The sequence below is a fragment of the Candoia aspera genome, chromosome 6, assembly GCF_035149785.1.
Source record: "Candoia aspera isolate rCanAsp1 chromosome 6, rCanAsp1.hap2, whole genome shotgun sequence".
NCBI lineage: Eukaryota > Metazoa > Chordata > Lepidosauria > Squamata > Boidae > Candoia > Candoia aspera.
Genome location: NC_086158.1, coordinates 55,590,064 through 55,611,775, shown reverse-complemented (window position 1 = coordinate 55,611,775; position 21,712 = coordinate 55,590,064). Strand labels below are relative to the sequence as shown.

At 37.7% G+C, this 21,712-nt stretch overlaps 2 protein-coding genes across 4 annotated transcripts in view; one reads left to right on the top strand and one right to left on the bottom strand.

Annotated features, from left to right (window-relative positions):
* Positions 1-13,194, top strand: part of NRAP (nebulin related anchoring protein) — a 72,617-nt gene extending 59,423 nt beyond the window's left edge. For all 3 annotated transcript variants that reach the window (XM_063307190.1, XM_063307189.1, XM_063307188.1), the window contains 6 exons: positions 291-389; positions 1,275-1,379; positions 8,433-8,540; positions 10,032-10,343; positions 11,484-11,636; positions 12,336-13,194. In XM_063307190.1, the coding sequence (XP_063163260.1) occupies positions 291-389; positions 1,275-1,379; positions 8,433-8,540; positions 10,032-10,343; positions 11,484-11,636; positions 12,336-12,434 (876 nt within the window). In that variant the 3' untranslated portion in view covers positions 12,435-13,194. The remainder of the gene's footprint in view (positions 1-290; positions 390-1,274; positions 1,380-8,432; positions 8,541-10,031; positions 10,344-11,483; positions 11,637-12,335) is intronic.
* Positions 12,175-21,712, bottom strand: part of HABP2 (hyaluronan binding protein 2) — a 41,950-nt gene continuing 32,412 nt past the window's right edge. The window contains exons 10-14 of the mRNA XM_063307191.1: positions 17,983-18,125; positions 17,367-17,501; positions 16,082-16,227; positions 13,625-13,830; positions 12,175-12,392 (exon numbers count right to left, since the gene is read on the bottom strand). Coding sequence (XP_063163261.1) covers positions 13,654-13,830; positions 16,082-16,227; positions 17,367-17,501; positions 17,983-18,125 — 601 coding nt within the window. The 3' untranslated portion in view covers positions 12,175-12,392; positions 13,625-13,653. The remainder of the gene's footprint in view (positions 12,393-13,624; positions 13,831-16,081; positions 16,228-17,366; positions 17,502-17,982; positions 18,126-21,712) is intronic.

The following is a 21,712-nucleotide window of genomic DNA, read 5'->3' as shown; positions in this document are numbered from 1 at the left end:
AGACAGACACCTCCCTAATTCACATGGATATAAGAAGGGGAGGAGGTACAGCACAATCAGATTTGAATGATTCTGTTATTTTAGCCAATCTCAATAAAAGTAGTTTTAGCTTTCCTGTGGGCTTGATTCCTGGTCTGGTCTATTTGGTGGGCTGACAGCTATATTATACACACAGAATACATTAGACCACACTGAACTTTTAATGGAAATGTTATATGTATAAATGACATCATTTGAATGGAATCTTCTTTATTATGGTTTGTAATTATTGTTCTTTATTCTACTTACAGACAAAATATCGTCAGAAACCAAATAGTCTGAAGTTCACCGCAGTTACAGACTCTCTGGACTTCCTCCATGCTAAGAATAGTTACATTCAATGCAATGAAGTAGGTTAAGTATTCATGATATTGTAGGTTATAAGTAATTGCCCTCAACTTCATAGAATACCATTTAGCACCATGACATTAGAACAAATGTTGTAGCTACAAACAGCTGATTGTTGGCTGTCAAACATGTAATAAATTGCAGAAAATAACAGTGGCATAATATTTTTTATGAACTTCCAAGGATATAAACTTATCCCTAATTTATATATTGGACTTTAGGCTTTTTAACTACAACATTGAAATCTATCAGCCAGAGTCTACTGCAGAAGATACACATTTAGAATTCATTACTTCTCTGCCCAAGAATTTGTTCTGAGCATCAGAAGTGAATGAAGCTCGTAGTTTTTCCACCACAATGACAGACAGACAGACAGACAGACAGACAATAGATAGATGATCAATCCTGTTTATCCTAAACTTCCTATGTTATTTAGGGCAGGTCTACAGCTTAGTTATTAACATTTGGAAGTGAGCAGATCTCAAATTATCACAGATTATTCAGAGGTCTACTGGTAGTCACAGGCCTGCCTTCTGGCATTTCTTTTGTAGAATAACTTGAGTTCTGAAGAGATAGAGGTATTTGAACTATCTCATAGGAACTTATTATCAGCAGAAATACAGAAAAGTCCTATAAATTGACATAGTCTATATTTTGTGCAGTGACAAAGATTTTCCAGAGAGCAACTTCTGGTTTAGCCTGCAGATTTTTTGCTGGGACAAAGATAGAGATAGTGTTTTGTTTTTTCCAGTGGAAATAATGTTTTGCCTAGGGCAAGTATAAGCATAGGCATACATTGGTGCTATGTGCATTGTGCACTGCATTTCTGGGGGAAAATAGCATTTTAGATAGTCTGAAATGACACTAAATATTGTTTGTCCTGACAGCGGCTATATCGAGCTGGGTATTTGGACAACATGCACAGATACACTCTGCCCCCTGACCGCCCCGACCTCATAAGGGCACGTCTGAATGCACTCCTTGTCAGTGATGTAAGTAAATGCTCTTTTTCATTGGGGAGGTTAATTCCACAAATCAACATAGGTACGATCAAGGTTACTTCTGTTGCAGAATGCTGGGAAAGCCTTTAACCCAGGAGAGGTCAAAAAAGTCACACACCAAGCATTTCTATAAAAATAATTTATTTACAGAAAACAAAAACAAAAGCAAAACATTTAAAGTACTTAGCTCCGTTTGGAGCAAGCCTTGCTGAGCTACATTTCCAGCAGAGAGAAAAAGAAGAAGTGAAGAACAAGTCCGGGCAGGTCCTCCCCCCAGGCTATTTTGCATGAAGCACGTGAGAGGAGACAATCACTTGCAACCTTTCACCCGGCCAAATGATTAGGTATAATAGTAGCTTAATCTGTTAGTAGGGAAACCTTAACACTCCCCTTTTTACACTACAGATTAAGATGCAAACCAATCTTCTCTGACTTTATATGTCTTTCCATTCACATTACCATTATCTCCCCTTTGGTTTAACAGAAAGCTACCATTCTTCTTCCTGTGTTTTTCCAAACCTAGGTTATTATTCCAAGGCTTCTTAATGTGAAATGGCTTTTCATGCAGGCTTCAAAATCAAGCCTTTGTTTTTCTGTTGATGTGAATAGCAGCAAATCATCAACATAAATGCACAGATACATACAGCCTTGTTTGTCCTTCTTCATATATACACATGGATCTGCTTGTCCTTTTTCAAAACCAAAATTCTGCAGTTTTTCATCTACTTTTTGGTTCCAGGATCTAGCAGCTTGTTTTAACCCATAGATTGACTTCTGCAGTTCACAGACTAGATTCTCCCCTTTTTCATAGCCAGGGGTTTGCTGCATGTATAATCTGTGGTCTAAATCACCATAGAGAAATGCAGTTTGAATGTCATAGTGGTTAACTGACATTCCTTTGAGTGCAGCAACTTTTAACAGTAATCTAATTGATTCACCTTTAGTAACTGGTGCAAAAGTCTTGTCAAAGTCTAAATCTTTCCTTTGAGTGAACCCTTTTGCAACCAACCTTGCTTTATATTTTTGGATTTTGCCATCAGCATCCCTTTTTAGTTTGAAAACCCACCTACAACCCAGACAGCGTTCATTGGGAGGTAGATTTACCAGTTTCCATGTTTTATTTTCTTTCAAGGATGCTAATTCCTGTTGCATGGCAGTATGCCAATTTTGTGCAATCTCAGGTGGTAAAGCATTCACTTGTTCTAAAGACTCAGGTTCTGTGAATATGTGAAAAGCCTTTACTGTTTCAGCCTGAAAACGTGATGGAGGAACACCTTTATTACTCCTCTGAGATCTGCGAGGTAATACAGGGCTTAAATTTTGACTCCTATCACTTTCCTGAGAAGCATCTGTCTCATCAGACAGATCTTCAGTTTGCTTTTCTGATTTAATGTCCTCATCAGGCAAAAGATCACCATCAGCAAGTCCTTGCTGTTCTCTTGTGGTGGTCAGTTCAACTGGAGAGCTAGAATTTAATCTCCCCCAGTTTTGTTCAGCAAAAGAAGCGCTTTTGCTAATTATTAATTTCTCTCCCATTATGAACCTGTAGCTCCTCTGGCTTTGTTCATAGCCAACAAAGATGGCTTTCTTTGTTGTGGGGCCTCCTTTCCTTCTCTGCTGTTTTGGAATGTGAACCCATGCAGTGCTACCAAACACTCTAAGATGGCTTACCTTTGGTTTCACACCATAAAACAAATGGAATGGAGTGTCCTGAATCATAGAGTTATACAACCTGTTCTGAACATAAGTGGCAGTCGATAAAGCTTCTCCCCAGTACTTAAAACATAATCGTGAATCTTTTAACATGCATTCCATCGCATTTTGCAAGGTTCTGCCCTTTCTTTCAGCAACACCATTTTGCTGAGGGGTGTACGGGTTAGAAAGAATTTGTTCTATCCCTTTTTCCACTAGGAACCTTCTGAATTTGTGAGAAAGGTATTCTCCTCCTCTATTACATTGGAGTGCAGATACAGGCCTAGGGAATTTTCCATTTGCCCATGTCACAAAACTTTTAAATTTCTCAAATGCCTCATCTTTATGTTTTAAGATGTAGATAAATGTGTATCTTGAGAAATCATCAATGATGGTCATTGCATACCTTGCTTGTCCAAGACTTGGAGCAAAAGGACCAATAATATCAGAGTGTACAATTTCCAAAGGTCTAGTTGTAACTCTGTCACTGTGCTTACTCACAGGAGCTTTTAGTGTTTTGCATTCTTTGCAAACTACACAATCTAAGTATTTATCACAGGGTTTTATCTTTAGGTCAGCACACAGCTGTGGCATTTGTGCTATATACTTGTAATTAGCATGACCAAGTCTCCTGTGCATCAGGTGTACACATTGGTCATGATATGGTGTGTTGCCAACTGCAGCCTTGCAGCTTGGCTTCCTTGCATTTTGCACAATGTACAAGGAGTCTTTTAACATACCAGTAGCACACAATTTCCCATTTTTACGTATCTCACAACCATTTTTCTTAAATGTTATGATATACCCTGTTGCAGCCAATTGTGCCACAGATAAAAGGTTTGATTGTAAATTTGGCACATACAACACACCTTTTACAGTTTCTCCTAAGCAGGATAAATACAAGTCACCTTGTCCCATAATTTTGGTCACAGACCCATCAGCCAAAGATACACTTTGTCTTTCAGTTTTAGACAGTGACACAAAAGAGCTTTTACAATTACATAAATGACAACTGGCCCCAGAATCTAACACCCATACATCAGAATTACCCTTCTCAGCAACCTGTGCAATTTGGGTTGTCTGAAGAGCCTTCTTCTGTGTTGCCCTTGTGTTCTTCTGCTCTGTCTTTCTACTCTTGGGTCTCATGGCACAGTCTCTTTGCAAATGTCCAGCTGAACCACAAGTGAAGCATCGCTGGCTTGCTAGCACTGTGGCCTCAGGTTCCTTTCCCTTCTTTTCCCTCATTTTCTGGTCTTGCAGCTTTCCAGAAGAGATGGGGGGGGATCTTTCCTCTCTCTTCTCCCATTCAGCGAGTAAGCGCTGTGTAACATACGATGGGGTGAGGTCTGCTTCAGGCATAGCCTCCAGGGTACAAATCAGCGTGTCCCACGTTTCATTCAGTGAGGACAGGAGGATATAGGATTTTGTGAGAGGTGTAAATTCCATTCCTCTCTCCTGCAACTCAACATACAGCTGCTGAATAAAATGCAGGTGCTCAGGAAGGCTTTCTCCTTCTGCAAGGTAGGCTCTGTACAGCTTTTTCGTCAGAGTAACTTTACTCCCTGCTGTTGCCTTTACATATAAGTCTCTCAAAGCGTCCCAAAGTTGCTTTGCAGACTGCATGCCTCGCACGTGGACTAGCTGATTGTCCTCAACTCCCAAGATAATGGTGGCTCTAGCCCGCTCATCCTGTCTCAGCCATTCAGCATTGGGATTTTGGGGGGTTTGCTCACCAATTGGCAGCCAAAGATTCTCTCTGAGAAGATACATTTCCATCTTCAGGGCCCAATTCAAATAGTTGGTCTCTGATAGGCGCTCCAGAGGCATCGCTGAGGGCTGGGAGGCAGCCATGGCTTCTTCCTTCTTTTGCAAGTCACCTCAGCTAGCTTCTAAGTCCTGCAGACCGGCAGTTGCTGGAAAATCTCCAGGTGGCTCCAAAGAAAATCTTCACAGGTCTTTGCTACCTGCCTTTAAATTGTGCATGAGGTGTGGAGTTGATCTCTCTTTTCTCTCTCGGTTTTACTGCGTTGTTTACTGGGCACATAACCTGTTGCAGAATGCTGGGAAAGCCTTTAACCCAGGAGAGGTCAAAAAAGTCACACACCAAGCATTTCTATAAAAATAATTTATTTACAGAAAACAAAAACAAAAGCAAAACATTTAAAGTACTTAGCTCCGTTTGGAGCAAGCCTTGCTGAGCTACATTTCCAGCAGAGAGAAAAAGAAGAAGTGAAGAACAAGTCCGGGCAGGTCCTCCCCCCAGGCTATTTTGCATGAAGCACGTGAGAGGAGACAATCACTTGCAACCTTTCACCCGGCCAAATGATTAGGTATAATAGTAGCTTAATCTGTTAGTAGGGAAACCTTAACAACTTCTCCTATAACATTGTTCAAGCTACTTGGAGTAATATAATCTTGAAACTAGACTACAGGTAAAAGAATACTGCTGCCTGCCATTAAATGCCATAGTCTAATTTTACAGATTATAACATTCTGCAACCATGTATAGTCCATGTTTCACTGGTGGGCAATTAAATTGCATGCATATTAATGTGAAAAAAAGATAAGCAAATAATTCCATAAAGTGATCCACTTAATCAATTACTGGAATATAAAAATAGCAGAGGACAATGCTGGAAAGGCTGCTCCAACACACAAAGAAGAAGCAGGTAGGACATTTTGCATTGTACACTGGCAAACCTTTCCTCTCATGTTAGAAGAAAAGAATAAGAGAGAGATATTGCTCATGCAGTTAGAGCGGCATTGCCATGCACAGATGAATGGCACAGTTGTATGTCTGGTATGTTCCGTTTCTTCTCAGACCGTTCAAATGGATCAGCATGTATCTGAACTGAAACAGTCAGTGAGTGCATGAGGAGGTGGAGGAGTTGGGGGCATCTCATTAAAAATGAAACTGCTTTTGGTAGATATACAATTGGATCAGATGCCACACACAGAAAGCTGTTGAGGGAGTCTGACCTCACAGCACAGAGAGCGAAAAAAACCCAACATGTTGGTATTTGTAAAGCTGCAAAGATAGCCATAAATCAAATGAATGTAATGTGCGAGGATGAGTGCAAAAACTGTGCAAACTGTGATAAAGTAAAATGATGCATGGGGTTTCAAATCAAAGGACCTGTGTTAAGAGTGAACTGCAACAGCAAGGCCAAAGATTTGCAGATTTAAAAGAAAGAAAAGGAGAGGGAAATGGGGGAGGGAAATGAGAAATGACTAGAACTTGAGAAAAAGCTCTTTATCTGATGTAATCCACACTGGGGGAGGGAATATCAAATTCTTCTAATATGGTTTCTGCCAATAAATCTGCAGATTTATGTAAATTGTTCTTTAAAGGGGCCATCTTTTATAATTTTTGATGCATTCTTGCTTGTGTTCTGTATCATTTTAGCTCAAACAAGGATACTACTGGCCAGACTGTAGGAGCAAAATCTGTTAGAATTTCAGGCCCATTCAAAACACGGATGTCACATTAATTTACCACAGAGTAGATACAATTTATTTAGGAATCTCAGTAATCTGAGAAGGTGGGTGCAGGAAAGTGAATGGTTTTCTCAAGCAACAGATGTGGGAAGGCGGCAGCGAAGTGTGACAGGAGAGAGCTGTGCACCACACAACCCATGTCCTACTGCCTCTAAAGCTAGTCTGCTGCCTCTAGTTGTAATGGAAGAATCAACCCCCATATGAGTGCTTAAGGTGCTACAATTAATCTGCTCAATATTATATTTGTGTGGGAGCTCCAAACCTGATAATTTTCTCTCTGATTGGACATTGATGAGGTGAACCCTAACCATAAGTACCATGATATAAACTTTGAGATTGAAATAAGACAGAGCTACCATGTGGGCCTCAATCTCTACCTGGTTCATGGGTCTCAAACTAAGCATGAAGCCTTCTAGGATATTTGGTGTGGTCTCCATGAATGTTTAGGAAAGTAAAAGCCAGCACAATAGAAAGTGCCTCAACATAGCAAAAATACCACTGGAAGTAAGGCAGCAGCTGGCTGATCTTGACCAGGCACTAAGGCACTAAGGCTACTCCCTTAGGTAAGAAGAAAGTGTGGCTCCACATCTGGGTGGGGCTTGTTGAGGCTGCATGCCTAGCTTCACATCAAGGTGCAATCATAGCTAAATGAAACTAAATAGCTATGGTGATGGCTGTGCAATAATGTCTAGGAGTTATTGGAGCTGAGTATATAGTAGATGGCTCTTTTACACAGACCAGCTAGAGTGCATTGAGGGCACCTTCCCACACTGCTTCTACCAGAGCTAGTCCAGGGTCATCACACTGTACTGGGCATATGCCCCCAAACAGGAAGCTATCAGGGTGCCCTCATTCTGTGAGTTTGTTATGGCATATCCATATGGGTGTGCAAGAGTGATCAATGCAGATTTCTAAAATGTAGAACTACATTTAGGAAAAAGACTTGAGCTAGTTATTTGATTTGCAAGCAGGAAGGGTTTTGAACAGGTCTCAGGTTCATACTACATGGTGGCTGGGGATGATAGAAATGTAATCCATCTGGTGCCAGGTCAAGGGTATATGGCAGCTACAGAGATCTGCATTTTAGAAGGTTTCAGAAGGAGGAGCTACATTGGTGCCCTTTGGTGCCCTAGGTCATTGCCTCTTCCACCTCAGCCTAAAGCTGGCTGAGTCCAACAGATAGAGAACTGAATGGATTAGCTCTAATACTTGCCTAGAAGGCTTCAGTGTTGCAGCTTTCAGGGTAAGGAACTACACCTGACATAGTCCTCATTATGATTTGAGTTGAGAGAGACCCCTGAGCTATGTGGCAGTGCAGCTGAACACATGGAGAGCTGATGTAGTGTGAAGCCATCCATGTATTCAGCTGCATTCCCACATAACAGGTACGTTCTCTTCATAATTTGCATTTATCTCATGCCTTAATCATATCCAGTATCTTATAAAGCATCTCCATGTTTTAGATAGGTTGATGGAACCCAGCAGGTTTTGGAGACAGCACAGAAGGTATTAAAAATGTTTGAAGTTATACATAGTGGAAATGTAGCACTGAAATGTCTCTGCTGTAAAACCCAAAATGCTACTGCTAAATGTTTCAAAAGACAGAATAGGGGCAATGTCGATGTAATATTGATGTGTCTAATGCATCAAAGCAAACTTTAATTACGACATTTGTGATTCTTTCCAAATAGGACATTGTACTGTAGGTGAAAAAGTAGAGGGATGCGTGCCAGCCTTTGAATCATAAATAAATGATTGTAATAGAATCAAATATTGATTAATAAAGCCACAACGGATATGTAAATAAGATGAATTGATTTTTTTTCCCTTTTCTTTTTCCATTTTTCAATGCAGAAACTATATAAAACATCTTGGGAGGAAACACGGGCAGCTGGCTATGATTTCAGATTGGATGCCATCCCTTTCCAGACAGCTAAAGCATCTAGAGAGATTGCCAGTGATGTATGAAACATTTCAAGATGTAATCTTATGGCATTTAAAGGGCTTTATGCCTTAGCATGCCATCCATTATTTTTCTATACAGTTTAAAGAAAAGAGCCTGTTTTCAATGCCATAAGGAACCCACAGTAAGAACAGTCCCATATATTAGCATTCATGTATCTTCCACTGAACTGCATATGGAAGATCATGATTAATATGCTGTGGAAATACTTAGCATCTTTTTATTCCATGGAGCTTATTTTACCAAATATTGTTATTCATACCCTTTCAGACTAGAGAGTAAGAATGCAATACAGAAAAATATAAGTGTACACCTGGACCACAGAGTAATTGTTTCAAGCATACTTCATCTATGTCAGACTGAGACTGTATTTTATTTCCCATTAGTTTAAAGGTATTTATTAAGTCAATCAATCAATAAAATGAGAAACATCATGAAAGAATTCAGTGAGAAATTAACACTTCTTGCTGTTGTCCAGAGAGAGGACATGGGCTCTCCAGGTGAAGCCAAGGGCAATTATTTTGGCCCATTTCATTCTATTTGATGGATTTGTGAAGAGTTTTATGGATTGAAACTGATACCTTAAGCCTTCAGAACCTTAAAATACACTTCTAAAAACCTTGAATTCCCTTTTCCCTTTAACTCTTCCTAAAATTTGGCCCTATCCACTTTAGTGGCAATGTAACATAATTAGCTATATAACCTGTGCAGGGCACAAAGTCAGAGAATGGTTCCCTTCTGAAAAAGATTGCCGATGTAGCCATACAGGTAGTCCTCACTTAATGACCATAATTGAGATCAGAATTTTGGTTGCTAAGTGAAGTGGTCATTAATCGAATCTGACCTGATTATACAACCTTTTTTGCAGTGGTTATTAAGCGAATCACCACAGGCATTAAGTGAACCACATGGTTGATAAGTGAATCATGTGGTTCCCCATTGATTTTGCTTGCCAGAAGCTGGCTGGAAAGGTTGAAAATGGTGATCATGTGGCACTGTGATGGTCATAAATGTGAACTGGCTGCCAAGCACCCAAATCATGATCACGTGACCACAGGGATGCTGCAACAGTCATAAGTGTGAGGACTAGTCGCAAGTCAGTTTTTTCAGCACCGTCATAAGTCCAAACCATCATGAAATGAATGGTTGTTAAATGAGGACTGCCTGTATGTGTTTTCAGGACTCTGGATGCTCTGATAACTCTGGAAGAGCTTGCCCTAGAGTTTTATTTTAAATTACCCTATGTGTGTAATTGTTGTCTTGAATATATGCTTTCTATATATATTCTTCAATCATAATGAAATGTTCCTAATCCAAAAATAATTTCAACAAAATAGTTAGCAAGCAGTACTGTGATTTTAGCATTTATACACTTATAGGCCATAGCATGTACATGCAAAATGATATGGCACAATATGAAATTATGTGAAATTATGCTTCCATATGATTCTGTAATGAAGTAAATATTCCTTTGTCTCAACATTCTGTAGTTCAGATACAAAGAAGCCTTCCTAAGGGATAGAGGTCAACAGATTGGACTTTGCAATGTGCATGATGATCCTAAAATGAGACACTTCCTGAAGATGGGACACCTGCAAAGTGACAATCAATATAAGAGGGATTATTTTAGAAACAGAGCACAATTCAGAAGTCAGACTGATCAGCCAGGATTTATCCATGCAAAGAAAAGTCAGCAACTGATAAGTGATATCAACTACAGGCAGCACCTGCATCAATATACCTGTGACCCCGAGCAGCTGAATCTCAGGCATGCCAAACAGGCTTACAAACTCCAAAGTGATGTAAGTATGTTAGGACCTATGGCCCAGGAGCCCATTCTAGGCAAGGATATGTCTACTTAGTATACTCATTTTCATTTTAATGTTTATATTAAGTAAGCAGTTTAGCCTTAAAAAGGAGTTGCTAATAGTTTTTTTTCCATAATATTGTGCCATTCTAAAGTGCTGGATTTGAACTTCCTTAATGCCCAGCTAATACACCAGGTTTAGGAAGGCTTAGACAGAAAATGCATTAAAAGGTGCAATTGGTGGGAAAGTTGTCCACAGTGATGTGATACCATGCTCATGTGGGCAGTTTAGAGGAAAGATGTTTGTAGGAATAGCTGACTTGTAGAAGAATATATACATACACATACACAGACAGACAGAGACATACACACAGAGAGAGATATATTGATACTAATGTATGTTAGGAAAGAAAAAAAATAGCACCACTAAAAAAAAGAAGTTCCTTCAATTTTGCCAGTCCATCAAGAAAGCACAGAAGTGTTCTCCAAATAAATCCAATTCCTCCAATGGATCTTTGAGCTGCTATTGTTGGAAGTGGAGAGTTACAAAAAGACTGAAAGATAGATATAGATATTCCACTATTATTTTGGATTTCCAGGAGTTCTAGTCACTGCTCCACATTTCCAACATTTTTCTCAACAATAACAGTTATTATATATTCACTTTGGAAAAGGGAAAGAAAGAAAAGACTGTTATAAATTTTGGCATCCTGAGTCTTGCCAACATACTGCCAATCTCTTCTGACCTGGCAACTATTTTCTTGTATTGTATGATGTGTGCGGGCTTTTGTTAATAAACAAGTCATGTTTGCCATGTGAAGAAGAAACTCAAACATCTTCAGCGGCTGAGGCAAAGAAAAGATGGCATCTGTCTTCCTGTTCTGTATATAAGCACAATTTAATCTTGCCCCTCTAAGATGGGAGGCCTCCACAGCACCCAATTTTGGAGAACAACTAAGGTGGCACAGAATAGGTTGCATTCCTCCTTTACCTCTCCTTGGCTATCAGCCTCTACTTCCTGGGGTGGCCATTTTCTTTTCTAGCCCTTTAGTATATATACAGTTTGCTTCATCTGATTTCAAGAGTTACAATCTTGGAAAGATCCATGCGATTAGTACTGTAATTTGTTTTCTAGGTCAAATACAAATCTGATTTGAATTGGATCAAAGGTATTGGCTGGACTCCTCCAGGTTCTTACAGAGTGGAAATGGCCAGAAGGGCTGCCGAGCTGGCATATGCTCAGGAAATGGAATCTCAGGAAACTCTGCATCAGTACGATCCAGATTATGTAAGTGAATGGATAGATAACCCAAACATGAGTGAGGGGCAAAAATACTGATTGCTAGTATCCACCATTTTAAGTTTCAAAGTCCTCTTAGCAGCTGAAAGTTCAATATGAGTTCTAGAAATAAGGCACAATAATCATTGTATCTGATGGTCCAGCCTCTGCTGCAGACCATTGTAAAGGAAGTGGGAAGATGAATGGCCATGGAATGCAATTCCTTTAAATCCAGTGGAAGGGAAATTAGTTGCACAAACGTTAGTCATAGTTACAGTGATGGGTTCTGATATAGGATCATATCTGGGAAGTACAGATGCTTTGGATCTGGTGGATCCAAGTCTGTCCCCAGTGTGCATCTGGATTGTCCCCTAAACTACTATTGGAAATAAGACAGTTGAACTTCTACCATAGGCCTGTGAACATCTCAGCATTTCCACTGGTTTGGGTTGCTACCTAAATCACTATCTGAATAATCTTTATTACAGTCATAAAGATCTGTGGGTTACCATGCTGGAAGAAATTTGGAATAACCAGGCTGTGAATCTACAGTATATCGTTTTATATAGACAAAGTACTATAGAAAGGCAGCTTTAGGATATTATGTTGTTACTTATAATGTGATATTGTTGAGTATAATTGTTAAAAATGTGAAAGAAAACAATAGTCTTTTCAGGAGATGACATTTTGACTCTTTTGTGATTTCAGGAGAAGATAACAGAAGGATCCCAACAAGTCCAGTTGAATCCTGATGCAGCAGAGATTCTGCAAATGAAGAGAAGAAAAATGAAACTAATTAAGAAATGAACAGAAACATTGACATCTGTCTAAAGAAAATACATATATTTTTCAGCTTGTTCTCCAAGTCATGTAGCTATTCTTCTGAGAATCAAAGTAGTGCACCATTCAGAAATCATTATTATAAAAAAAAAAAAAAGACCTTTGCTAACCCTAGAGGAATCATTTAATATTGAACTTTATATTTTTGCATGAAAAACTGTACCTGATTTTTTAAAGTATGTATTATACAATGTAGTATTTATGACAGCAAATTAGATTAGTACTAGATGACTGGCAGGCTCAGCTTTGTACTAAAAATATATGAACCATGATTTGCTGAAAGAAAAAAAATATATTTGTACTGAAAATAAACCAGTTAAATCACTTTCCAGAACGTCTACAGTCATTTTGTTGATTTGTTAATGATGTTCATTTTCTGAATTCCTTTATGACTGAATTACATTCACGTCAGAGGGCACTTTTGCCTCCTTCCTTTTTTAAAAAAAAATCACGAGTAAAAGATAGAAGAGAGAAAAGATTAGAAATGCAGTGACTAGAGGAAAAGGTTTAATCTCCGTCTGTGCAGAAGCCACAGACTAGATCAGGAACCCACATCTTCCTTTACTGCAAGCTGTTCAGTACATAAATAGCATGAAGTATCATTTGATCTTCAGCTGGCCTGACCATGTGTGATTACTAACATTGGAGGTTTCTTATCATTCAATCAGTGTTTGGAGAAATGAATGAAAAGGAAATTCTGGGTAAGTGAAAGCAAATATAAATAGATTCTTCTGAGTCAAATGATGAATTCATGTAACTTTTATTTATTTAAAAGTTAAATAAAAGTTAACGCTGTTTATTTGGACAGCATTCCTCCTGGTTTCTGAATTTAAATTCTAACTTATGCACTGAACAAATCTGGACAAATAATTCTCAATCCAACTAGTTTTAATTATGAAGGTTAAGGGCTCATGTTTACTATCCTGAATGCCTCAGAAGATAAAAATACAACAAAAAAGATAACTTTTGTGTGTTGCTTTCAGCATAAGGTTGCATATTTACCTGGGCCATTATATAAGCAAGTGAATTCTGACCAAAATGCTATTAAGGTACTAGAGCTTACGTTTCTGTGCAGAAATTTGACTCAAAATACTTTAATCCTGAAATAGAAGAGAGAAAAGGATGGAAATTTTTAAAGGATGAATTACTTGACCTACCATTCTTCCTGTCTTCATGTCTACCATTCTTAGTCATAAAAAGTGGGCTCGTGTTCAATTTTTGTTCTAATCCAGTTGAGAAATCGTGTCACCCGTGTATAAACTCCTGGTTTATTTTTTAATCCACATTCATCTCCCCAGCTCACAATTCCATAAATATAGTAAGTTCCATTTTCAACACATGTCAGAGGACCTCCGGAATCGCCCTAATGAAAAATATAAGAAGGACAATTAACATTGACAACAAACAAAATCAATTAACACTAAATTTTTACACTTGATCCAGAAGAATTATATTTTTTTCAATATATTAATGGCAGGGGTAAGGCAATAGAGTCATGGATTAAGTAAGTTTATGAATTTTTCTGAAATGTAAATCACTACATACAAAAGTGCTGGTTTTAAAAGCATGCCTAAAGTATGAATTTAGTTTTAGAAGGTTACCTGGATCAAAATCTGTTTAAAAACAAATTTCATACAATACAGTAGAGCATCAATTATGTATTGTAATTCAAATTTATCTATAGTATTATTGAGAGTTTAAAGTTCCTGGAAATAACTATTAGATACAGTCAAGTGTGTGTCTGTGTGTGTATGTGTATGTGTGTATGTGTATGTATGTATGTATGTATGCAATATATATGCATGCTTAGCCTACATATTTTCAAAATACCTTTAAAAAGTCTTAATACAATTATCATTAGAACACATGAAAAAGCAGGCTAGGTCGTATATAGTCTCTTCATAAGATGAAGGTGTATTAACTTATTCCTTAGCCTGGGATTTTCCTTTAAGTCTATAATGAAATTGGCTTTCGAATAGATACTCATAGGATTACAGGGCCAATATTTGCTAATTAGCAAAATACCCTTCATAAGGAATGTGTGTATACTAACAACCCTGACATATATTGAATCTTAGGAAGTATCATAAATTTTAATGCTGTCATTAAATTTTATATTTTTCAGTGTTATTAACTTGCATGATCCTGATTGTAAGATCTATCACAGTGTCTTATGAATGAAAAGGTCAATAATGCCTTTATTCAACACCATATATATGTGATTGATCGATTGATAGACTGATTGATTGATTATATGCCATCAAATCACTTTCGACTCTAGTAGCCACATAGATAGATTTTCTCCAAGACAATCTTTCTCATAACCTGTTCTTTCATGTCTCCCAATGGTGGACTCATTGCCTCTGTAACTGAGTCCATCCACCTTGCTGCTGGTTGTCCTCTTCTCTTCTCTTCTCTTCTCTTCTCTTCTCTTCTCTTCTCTTCTCTTCTCTTCTCTTCTCTTCTTTTCCAGAGAGCAGGGTCTTTGCATAAGGTATCTGAAGTAGGATAAATTGAGCCTGATCATTTGTGCCTCAAGTGAGAACTCAGGTTTGATTTGTTCAATGATCCATCAGTTTGTTTTCTTGTCCACAGTATTCTCAGGAGTCTTCTCCAACACCAAAGTTCAAAAGCATCAATATTCTTCCTATCCTGCTTCTTTAAAGTCCAACTTTTGCTTCCATAGAGCATCACAGGGAATACCATGGGTTGCATGGTTCTGATCTTTGTAGGTATAGATGCATCATGGCATTTGAATATCTTTTCCAAGTCCTTCATGGCTGCTCTACCAAGTGCTAATCTGTGGCATATTTCTTGACTGCTTGTTCCTTTAAAGTTGATGGTCGATCCTAAAAGGCAGAAGCTATCCACCACTTCGATATCTTCATTGTCAATTCTAAGGCTGGTAGTTCTACCTGTCATTAATTTGGTCTTCTTTATATTTAATTTTAGTTCCATTTTTTCACTGTGCTCTTTGACTTTTAGTTCTAGGACTTTGACTTTTAGTTCAGGACTTTCCTTTGCATTTTTAGCTATTAGGATACTGTCAACAGCATAGCTACATCTAAAATTGATTAAACTTCAGTTATTGATGTTTCTACCTCTAATTTTAAAACCACACTCACCTTCTTCCAATCCAGTTTCCCTTAATATATATTCTGCATATAGGTTAAATAAATAAGGGGAGAGTATGCAGCCTTGTCCCCCTCCTTTGCCAACCTGCAGCCAATCTGTTTCAGCATGATATACAGTATATGTAGAAGGGCCTATATCCAGTCAAGGACAATGAACTGGTGCTTTTGTAAAAGGAAAATTGTGGATCATGTGAATGAGACATATTGTGAGCAACTTTATAAATAATAAAATTCCCAAGTTTCCATAGCTTGTATTCATTCAACTTCTGAGTCTTCCAGAGCTTGCTTGCCATTAGAGGATCTACTGTTAACTTAAATTATATGCCTTTTGTATTATGCTGAAAGAAAGGAAGTTGGGGTAATGTTATTTGATACAAGGAGCAGATACATATGCAGTACTTTTCCAGACACTACTCTGTATAGTCTATTTACATTTTGTTTGAAGAGAAAGTAGTGTTCAAATACCAAAAAGCAACAAACCTGACAAGTATCGGCTCTTGTTCTCTGAAGACTTCCAGCACAAAGCATGCTTTCCTCCACTCTGCTATTATATGCGTTTGGTGCATTACACTGCCTCTGGGAAATCAGTTTTACTCTGGCATCCAACAGCTGATGAGATGATTCACCTACAGGGTGAATGATGGAAAAACAAAGACACTCTTATTTCCCATCTTCTTTCTGCAAATACTAATACCCAAAATACTATTGGTAAGAACACTGAATTTAACTAAAGTTATGAAAGGAAGGAAGGAAGGAAGATAAAAGATAAAAAATAGGACAAACTAAGTCCAGTTGTTTTGATTCAGTACATCAATAATTGTCAGGTAGTTACAGAATTGTGCCTTTCTTTGGACACTACATGTCCTTGTGCTAAGATTATAAATTATTTCTATAATCCATATTAAACTTTATACCTGCTACTGTACATCAATGACTCAAATAGAAAACAGATTTCAGAAGAAGCAACTGTAGTTGCTATTTAGACAGTGTGCACAATTAAGAGGTATTGAAATACAGCTGTAGTTTCATTATCTTGTGGCTTTCTGCACAGCGAGCATGCATTCCTTATTTTATCAGATTTTCACATGAAAATAGTAGAAATACATTTCAGTGGGCCTGATTTCATATATGTTACATCTCTGTATGTGCCTTCATATACCAATATTTTTAAGGTAATCTTTTTATGATTTACAAAAGCCCAATAAAAATAATAATTTGGTGAATTAAATTTATGACAATATAAATTTGAGTAGTGTAATTCAGTTTTTTCTCCTCAGGCAACAATGGAAGACCAAAATTAATTCTAACTTAATAGTTGGCTCTAAACCAATCTTCCCAATCAAGCACCCACCATTTACAATACTTACAGCCCCCCAGCCAGCATACCTTAACTTGAATAATTTGATTTCCATTAAACAAAATTAACCAAGTTAAAATTCCCTTGGAAGTTTGTCAACTGAGAAGTTAATTGCCAAATGGATCTATTTCTTTATTGTCCCAATATGTACAGGATTTTGCCACTTCACTGGCTATCTTGGTGAAAGTGACTTTTGTGTACGTCAGATGACTTTGGGAGGTCACCAAAGCAGCTCTCCTGAGCTTTCAGGTGGCTGCAGATATTCTGAAGCTTAAAGGTGAAAATGCAAAGGGACCCTTTGTTCATAGAGAAGTTCTTGTTGAATTATTTATACAGAGCTAACAAATATCAATTCAGTTCCTGACTCCGTGTTAGTTAGAAATAATTGCCCCAATTGCCATGGCTTACTTCTTTCTGTTTCTCCCCAGCCTGATATGTAACATTCTGTGTTATCAGGGAACGTAATATCAGGCAAGCACACTGGTTTGACATAACTGGTTTCCACTGCACAGTGGCCATCAATTGGTTTCAGTTTCAGCAAAGCTACAAAAAGAGAACAGAATACAGTATTTTAAGGCACAGTTAATTATATAGCCACTGAATTGCATCATAGCCTTAAATTTGCTAATGAGATTTTCAGCACTTTTTACTAGTTTCACTGGGCATTTGAGCTTAGCATTTGTTGATTTTTCTAGATCTCTGCCAATCCATTTAATTAAGGTGGTTTTTATATGTTTAAATTAACAAAATCATATCTAAAAAGATGTACTTTGGTTTAAAATTAAAGCAATAAAAGCAATAAATATATTTATGACTAAATGAATATCATACATTATTTTCTAAAAATTTTAGACAGGAATTCGCCATCTCTCTTCATTGTTTGCATTATAGCTTAGTATTTTCTCCTCAGTATTTAACTTGCACCAGTGTACTTAGTTACTGTTCAGCCAAAGTTTCCTTCCTTGGTTCCTAGTGGCAATGATTTGGATTTATCCATAACACATGACACAAAATAGGAACTTGCCAATGTCATTGTATGGGATGTCATCCTGCTCTGTGTAGTGTCCGTGTTTAATGATCTTCTCTACATCAAACTTCTGTTCATGATACTCTTTCCTATTGAGATTCTGTTCTCCAAGAGACACCTGGAGGGTGCGTGCTTCTGTCCTATGAAAGAAAACAGCCTATTCTCAAAGAACAGTCAGTCATAATTACAGAACTGTGAGACACTTCATAAGTTATAGAGAACTGCACTGAATTCATCTGAATTCATCATCATAGAAATTGTTTCTAGAAGATTAACCCATATATAAGAAGAGCGCAGTCTCAGTTACAAATAACAAAAGCATTATAACACACAACTCTATAGATTGCCAAATTATACAATAATACAGCTTAAAGACAAGACTGAGCCAAATATTTTATGTCAGAGGCAAAAGACAAGATGGTGCCTCTCTGAATCCTATATAGCTGCTCTGAGTAGTGTATTAGCATCAGAATGGTGATATATACAATTCTATATAAAGGAAATAAGAGTCACCCTGAGTCAGCATCCTGAGTTGAAAAGGCATGGGATACTCTTATTTGTCCTCCAACTTAACGTGGCTACTTCCCCATCCCGACTTATGCTGCCAAAAATGGTGCACTTGATATACGGGCCTCCAGGCTACATGGTGAATCTAGAAGTCTATAGATTTCTAAAGCCACTGTCCTTTTCCAATGGGAAATGAGGGTGGAGGTGGGATCCACCATGGGAGAAGTAGTTCAGAATTCTTTTTCCTAGTCAAGATGAGGGCAGGCTCTGAAAGCCATAAGGGACTATAAGGGCAGGTTTCTTGTCTAGGTCTTCAGGGCCTTTCCCCAATTCCCCTGGAAAACTGGAACCAATAAGGTAAATTTGGCAGCGTAAATATAGTCCAAAGAGTCAGAGGTGTTTTATTCATCTTAGTACTACTTGGCTCAGTTGTGTGGCTCCCTTTCCCCTGCCTTTTGCCCATTTACTGTCCTTTTCCTTCTTTGTTTCCTTGCCATATTGCCCATTAAAGGTAATAAGCAGCTCTGGGCCTCCCATGACTTGGTACAGCTGTCTTATACTTTGTGGTAATATTCTTTGTTACTTCAGGGTTGGGTTTGTATCAATTCCACATGCTCACTTGTGCCCACTAAACATGGTTAAAAGGAATGCTGAAGCCATTTATTTAAAAAGTTTAGTCCTTTTTTTAAAATATAATTTTTATCAATGAAATGTTTAACAAGATAAAAGCAATACAAATATTAGAAAAGAAACAAAGAAAATAAAGACTAATAGTGAATAAGTAAGAAAGAAAATAGAAAAAGTAATAGAAAATAAAATAAAATAAAATAAAACAAAGAAGTGGCTTCTGATCTTTTTGACAGTGGTTGTAAATGCATTTATATTTTACCCTCTCTCTCTAAGGTTACATCATAATTTACTTCTTCCAAAAGCTACCCTTCCTAATCATCAAACCTGTAAATCACCAAAGGAAAAAGGAATCAATCAAGTTCCTTCTTTCATTTTTTCAGCAAAAAGCCCATAAGGGGTTCCAGTGATTGATAAATGTAATAGTTGATCTTTCTCTTAGCAAACAAGTTAGTTTTGCCATCTCTGCTAGTTCCATCATCTTCACCAACCATTCCTCCACTGTGGGTATATCAGAGTCTTTCCACTTTTGTGCATATAGTTTTTTCTTGGAATTCTCTTGGTTTTTGGACTGAATTCAGCCTAACCCTCTGTTGTTTAAAGGTGAAGATCACTCCTTCCAATTTATCCCATCAAAATGGTATCTTTTGCTGTTTGAGCTTGTCAGTCAAAAAAAAACACCTCTTTTCGTTTGCGCAGTATTCTGATTAGAATTTCTTTAAGTACAGTCACATCTGCATTATTAATCTTCAGTCTGGTAGTAAAATGCTGCTGCAAAACTTGGTCTCTAGTCTTCTTCCTGACAAAGTGCACAAGAATATCCCTTGGTATATTTATTTATTTTGCAAATCGATGTTAATTCTATATACAAGTCAGTTTCTGTTTCCATATCATCTTCATCCCATTCCAAAAAGTTGGTTAAAGATTGAGCAAATTTTACTCTGGTGTCTTCTCCAGGATCCTGTGGAACTGCTCTAAGTCTCAAGCAAAATTATTTTTCTCTCAATTCCAGTAATGCCAGATTGTCTAAGTCCTTTTCCGTCTCTCTGTTTATTATTTCTGTTTTACTTTCTAAATTTCCACTTTGTCATTAATTTGTTTAACTTCTTCTGTAAGTTGTCTTATAGATTCTTAATTTTTTTTAACTTCTTTCATCTCCTCTTTCATCTTTACAAACCTTTCTTCCATTCTCCCTTCAAAAGCAACCAGCTCACTTTTAACATTTTGACAGATTCAGATACCTGATTTCCCATCTCTTCAAACATTTTTTTGTAAGATTTCTGGAGAAATCCCCTTTTCTGTTGGTTGCTCCAACAAATCTCTCCTTTCCTCACCAAGCCTTGCAGTTTTTCTGGTGGTCGCCATTCTTTTATTTATAATTCAAAAATAAAAGTAAATCAATTATGAAGATGAAAGTAAAAGGCAGGCTTCTCCATTTTTTTTTTTCCTCTTTTGCCTTCTCTGTTCACTTAAGGCTTTAGTCCAATCTGTCTTTCCATAGCTTTAATGACACCATTGATCTCATGTTACATTTATCTCCTTGTTTTTTAAATTCCACCAATTGTCTTTTCTCTTTGATGTCAGACAATCAACATTCCCACAAGGGTCTGGTCTATTTATTTAATTAATTCCAAATAGCACCAAAAGCACTTTCACCAAAATATTAATATTTCAAATTTATATAGTCCCCTTTATCTGTTTATAACTTTTGTAGTAAAAATCTTGTTAAGCTCTTTGCTATTATTTTAAAGTCTTTTAAAAATATTATTTTCTTCTTTATTTTAGTATCTGTAATTCAGAAGGAAGGCTGACTCACTGAGAGTTGTTTACTTTGTCCTGCTGTTTTCAAAGACCTCTTTTCAACTATAGATTTATTGTATCCAAAAGTGATTAAGAAAGTGACGGTTTGGGTTGAACTCAGTGTCCTTTAAAAGGATGACCTTGTGTGTATAAGCAAGTTGTTCCTCCCTTGATCCCCTGCCACTCTACTCACAAGAAAACCACAAGAGTTCCATCCCGTGGTCTCCTCATGAGGAGCAGCAGTCCAGGATGTAGGTGGGCAATCTCTCCATCACTCCTTTATCCGGAACGGCTTCGCGGGTCAGAAATCTCCACTGGCTGCCATTCACTGCTGCAGTGCCATTTCCGTTCCTTCAGAAACGTCTAGTCCACTATAGGACCTTACTCAGAAACTATTAGAAGTTTAGTTGTGATGAAGGAGGATCTTCTGTTCTGTCCCATCCAGATTCCAGAAAATGGGTGCATCTCCCCATTCAAGAACAGGTAAAGGCAGTTTAACTACCAGCCAGGTGGAATTCTTTCAACAAAGAGGAACAACTGCACCCAGACACCCTGGAATGTACATAGAGAGATGGGAAAGTGGAGATCCTAGGGAGGAATTCGGAAGGTTTGTGTTTGTGTTTCTGATAGACAACCTTCTACAGGTGGCCACTTCACTTTGTATAATGCAAGGTTGAGAAACTTATGGCCTGAACATGGCAGGAAGTTTCCAGCATCCCATTTCCCACACTTAGCACCTCCAGATTATAGTAGGAAAATTTTGGTACTGCAAATTCGGGACACTTAAGATCAG